Source organism: Myotis brandtii, unplaced genomic scaffold, assembly GCF_000412655.1.
Source record: "Myotis brandtii unplaced genomic scaffold, ASM41265v1 scaffold2591, whole genome shotgun sequence".
Taxonomy (NCBI): domain Eukaryota; kingdom Metazoa; phylum Chordata; class Mammalia; order Chiroptera; family Vespertilionidae; genus Myotis; species Myotis brandtii.
This window is the reverse complement of record NW_005359844.1, coordinates 630078-635173: the sequence shown is the minus strand read 5'-3', so window position 1 is coordinate 635173 and position 5096 is coordinate 630078. Positions and strand designations below refer to the sequence as shown.

The 5096-nt window shown below is 45.6% G+C and overlaps 1 protein-coding gene across 1 annotated transcript in view; it reads left to right on the top strand.

The window, feature by feature from the left end:
• Positions 1-4000: 4000 nt before the first annotated feature.
• Positions 4001-5096, top strand: part of LOC102259812 (heterogeneous nuclear ribonucleoprotein K-like) — a 23157-nt gene continuing 22061 nt past the window's right edge. The window contains exon 1 of the mRNA XM_014541052.1: positions 4001-5093. Within this exon, the coding sequence (XP_014396538.1) occupies positions 4086-5093 (1008 nt within the window). The 5' untranslated portion in view covers positions 4001-4085. The remainder of the gene's footprint in view (positions 5094-5096) is intronic.

Below are 5096 nucleotides of genomic sequence, written 5' to 3'. Positions count from 1 at the left end.
ATTAGGAAGGTTGAGAACCACTGCACTAAAGGAACAACGCAGAGTCGGTAAGAAATGGGGAGTAGCGCTCCACTGAGAGACGTGTTCCTGGACAGGACAGCCCTGAGCCAGTGGGAGAGGGCTGTCCCCAAATTTGATTCTTATCTTCTCAGATAAGTGAATTCATATGAAACCTTGACTGCATTGTGGAAAGCCAATTTATTAAAAAATAATAAATTGAAAAAGCAAAGCAAGCAAGCAAACCTATGCACCTGGCTTATGAAGCAGAGAGGGCTCTCAGCTCATCAGAAGAGCAGGCTGGGTGGGGGCCGTTATATGCCCTCCTGGCAATAGGCTTCATCACTCCTCTGATGACTATGTTGATGCAGATTAATTCTCAAGGCCCCTTTTTTCACTCTGTGGTGGCCTTCCCAGAATTCATGAGAAGCACCTGGCAACTTTATCTTGCCAAGCCTGAGACTGCGGGCTTCTCTGCTTAGGAAGTAAGACTGCCTTTTTTTTTTTCCTTCCCTCTTTGCCCCCTCCGTTTCTGCATTCTCTCATTAGGGAGGTTTTTTAACATTTGCTCTGTGTTCTTGGCTGGGGAAGATAATGGCTTGTTAGTTATAAGCTGGCTGCAAATTGCCTACACTGCTTGGCCTTGTTTTAACGTTCTTATCTCAGTGTCCCTATTCCTCCTGCCCTGGGATCCTGTAGCAGAGGGAGCGCTGCTCAGCACGGGTCAGAGGGAACCAGCGGACTCTGTCTACCTAGGAGCTTGGGCCACACCTTCCCAGTGAAGGAGCACGTCCATTGTTCGCAGCTCAGCCAGAGAAGTTCTGACCACTGGAAAGGCCTTACTGTGGTGCAAACTGCTAAGTGACAGTGATATTTACCTATTTGTATAGTGTCCAGTACCCCAAATAAATGTTAAACGTATTTATCAGTTTCCTCTTTTTTTTAATCTTTAAATTCTTTATTAGTTAATGAATTACAAATGTGTCCTCATTCCCCTCCATTAACTCTATGGATGCATACAAGTCCTTCGGTTGATCTCTTACTCCCCTCCCTTCTGCCCCCCAACCCTCTCTGGCCTTCCCACTGCAGTTTGACAATCAGTTTGAGGCAGCTCTGCCTCTGTATCTATTATTGTTCAAAAGTTTGTAATGGTCTTTATTATCCATGAATGAGTGAGATCATGTGGTATTTTTCCTTCATTGACTGGCTTATTTCACTTAGCATAATGCTCTCCAGTTCCATCCATGCTGTTGCAAATGGTAAGAGTTCCTTCTTTTTTACAGCAGCATAGTATTCCATCGTGTAGATGTACCACAGTTTTCTAATCCATTCATCTACTGATGGGCACTTAGGCTGTTTCCAGATCTTAGCTATGGTGAATTGTGCTGCTATGAACATATGGGTGCATATATCCTTTCTGATTGGTGTTTTTGGTTTCTTGGGATATATTCCTAGAAGTGGGATCACAGGGTCAAATGGGAGTTCCATTTCCAGCTTTTTGAGGAAACTCCATACTGTCTTCCATAGTGGCTGCACCAGTCTGCATTCCCACCAGCAGTGCAGGAGAGTTCCTTTTTCTCCACATCCTCTCCAGCACTTGTCGTTTGTTGATTTGTTGATGATAGCCATTCTGACAGGTGTGAGATACTACCTCATTGTTGTTTTGATTTGCATTTCTTGGATGATTAGTGACTTTGAGCATTTTTTCATATGAATCTTGGCTTTCTTTTTTTTTTTTTGTTCTTCACTGGGGTGAGAGTGGGGGTCAGTTGCTGGGGCTACTATAAAGAGATGTCAATGGGCAGCCAGGACACCAAAGGAAAGAAGAGAGCAGAGTGACAGTAGCAGGGAGAAGAGCTACAAAAGGAATAGTTTATGAACTTGCACCTGGACTTGACATGACAGGCCATCCAGCCCAGTTCTCCCATCTGTCAAACACTGGCATCATTTGTAATTCTCTGGAGCATCACCAGCAGGTGAATGGAGGAGGGAAGAAAAAGAACAAAATAAACTGAACCAGAGACTCCCAGGCTTCGAGAATGGGCAGACTCCAACAGGAGGAAGTTCAGTATAAAATTGGGTTATGACACTAGTTCTTTCTTTAACACTTAAAAATGTTTTTACCTGATCAGTGTCTAAAAGAAACCAACGCAACTTCTGAAGGAGTTATTTCCTCATCCTCTATGGCCAGCTGGTTCCTTATTCATGCTTTTGGAGGCATATTCACTGAATATTTATTGAACACCTATTATGTGTCAGGCACTGTTCTGGATGCTGGAACAAAATGGTGAACAAAGCAGCAAGGATACTGGCCAACAGGGAGCATACAGTCTATAGGTGAGATAGTCAGCAAACAAACATTGATGTGACAGTGCTAAGTGGCAGGCTCTTAACGTGCAGTTCAGGGAGAATGGTGGTGGTGGTTTGGATTAGAGTGGCAAGTGAAACTGTGAGGCAGCTGGCAAAGGCTGGTGTGGAGTAGTGAGGTTACTGTTTTACAGAAGGTGATGAGGGAGGGACTTATTAGCAGGGGGATTCTGAGCAGAGACCTGAAGGATGTGAGGGAACAAAGCACATGCACAGTTGGAGGAGGGGTAGCAGACAGAGGGAACAGCAAGTGCGGAAGCCCTGAGTGGGATGTCCTGAGCATGTTGGATGTAGCACAGAGGCCCGTGTGGCTGCAGAGAAGTGGTGAAGGGAAGAGTGGAGGGAGGGAAGCCTGTGAGATGCAGAGAGCTAGACCTCGTAGTGCCTTATGTAGTAAAGAAGTAACCTTATTCAAAGAGGGGTCTGGCCTTTACCCTTGATGCTTGGGAGGTAATCATAAGGCCTTAGGTTGAATGTCTTTTTGCCTGGGTTCTTGGGCCACCCCAGATAGTCTAACAATGATTTAGGATGGGGCTTTGGGTCACATGGTGTCAGTTTGTGCCGGGAGCCGGTCCATCCTTGCTGCTTGACACAGTCGCTGCAGGGAAGAAACATCTGCACAGCATATGTTTCAAGGGACCTGGCGTATATGGCATACTGTTCTTAATATGTTTGCTCCCCTTCTTGGCGCTATGTGTTTTAACCAAGGTCACCTCTCCGAGAAAGGTTGTTTCCTCAGGTAGGGATTTTCCCCTGAAGTTAGGGAGGGAATAAAACCCTTAACTAAGTGCCAGGCGGGTAGTTAATCACTTTAACTAGGAACAATCACGCTTAAGCTACATAATCTTTACTCCCTGGAATGGAGATAAGAAACGCCTTAAACCTTGGAATAGGAATTGATAGGATTAAAATCAACTGGTATAAATACAGATGTAACAAGACAATAAAACACAGAACCTGGTTGGAGATCCTGGCTAGAGAACCTGGCTAGGCTGCTGATCAACTGAAAGCCGTCTCTGTGCCACTCACTCCCCGCCGACTCCGTCCACACCCTTGGGAACCCCTGGACCTACTGGGATTGGACCCCAACAATTGGCGCCCAAACAGGGACCCCTAGGTAAGCCCCCCTGCACTCGGGACGGATACTGCACCGTAGGGTGCTGCAGACCCCCCTATAGAGGATAAGTAGGGTAAGAGGGTGGATAGTACAGAACTTAGATTGAGAAGATGGGTCATACTGAGTCTAAAGAAAAAAGACTCTATTAATCTTTTAACACATATGCTTGCTAGCAGAGGAGTTAAGGTTACTCCCAGTCAGACAGAAAGTTTTATACAAGATGTATGTCAATGGCTTCCTGAGGATGGAACTGTTAATTTAGAAACTTGGACTAAAGTAGGAGAGCAATTAAAGAATTATTACAGATACCATGGATCTGAGAAGGTCCCGGCAGATACCCTTTCCCTCTGGAATTTAATTTGTGACACCTTGGCACTAGAGGCAGAAACGGTTGAACTTTCTCAACCTTTAAATAGTCCCTCCGTTCCTCCTAGAGAGGACACATCATTATTGTCTCCAGCTCAATCTAAGAGCAATTTAGCTATGCCTACGAATCAGACAGACACCATTATCCTCTGCTTCTCTGCTGCACCAACCTCTATGTCTTGCTTACATCCCGTTTGTTTACAGCCTATAAATTGGTGTGTCCATATAATCCAAGAAAATGGAAACTGAACAGCCAGAGGAAATCTTCCCCAACACCGAAACCAACGGTGAATTTGGTAAACGCCCTGCAGAAGATATGGAAGAGGAACAAGCTTTTAAAAGATCTAGGAACACTGATGAGATGGTTGAATTACGCATTCTGCTTCGGAGCAAGAATGCTGGGGCAGTGATTGGAAAAGGAGGCAAGAATATTAAGGCTCTGCGTACAGACTACAATGCCAGTGTTTCAGTCCCAGACAGCAGTGGCCCTGAGCGAATATTGAGTATCAGTGCTGATATTGAAACAATTGGAGAAATTCTGAAGAAAATCATCCCTACCTTGGAAGAGGGCCTGCAGTTGCCATCACCCACTGCAACCAGCCAGCTCCTGCTCGAATCTGATGCTGTGGAATGCTTAAATGACCAACACTATAAAGGAAGTGACTTTGACTTCGAATTGAGACTGTTGATTCATCAGAGTCTGGCAGGAAGGATTATTGGGGTCAAAGGTGCTAAAATCAAAGAAATTCGAGAGAACACTCAGACAAAAATCAAGCTTTTCCAGGAACGCTGTCCTCATTCCACCGACAGAGTTGTTCTTATTGGAGGAAAACCTGATAGGGTTGTAGAGTGCATAAAGATCATCCTTGAACTTATATCAGAGTCGCCCATCAAAGGACGTGCACAGCCTTATGATCCCAAATTTTATGATGAAACTTATGATTATGGTGGCTTTACAATGATGTTTGATGACCGCCGTGGCCGTCCTGTGGGATTTCCCATGCGGGGAAGAGGTGGTTTTGACAGAATGCCTCCTGGTCGGGGTGGGCGCCCCATGCCTCCATCTAGAAGAGATTATGATGATATGAGTCCTCGGCGAGGACCTCCTCCCCCTCCTCCTGGACGAGGTGGCCGGGGTGGTAGCAGAGCTCGCAATCTTCCTCTTCCTCCACCACCACCACCTAGAGGAGGGGATCTAATGGCCTATGACAGGAGAGGAAGACCTGGAGATCGTTATGATGGCATGGTA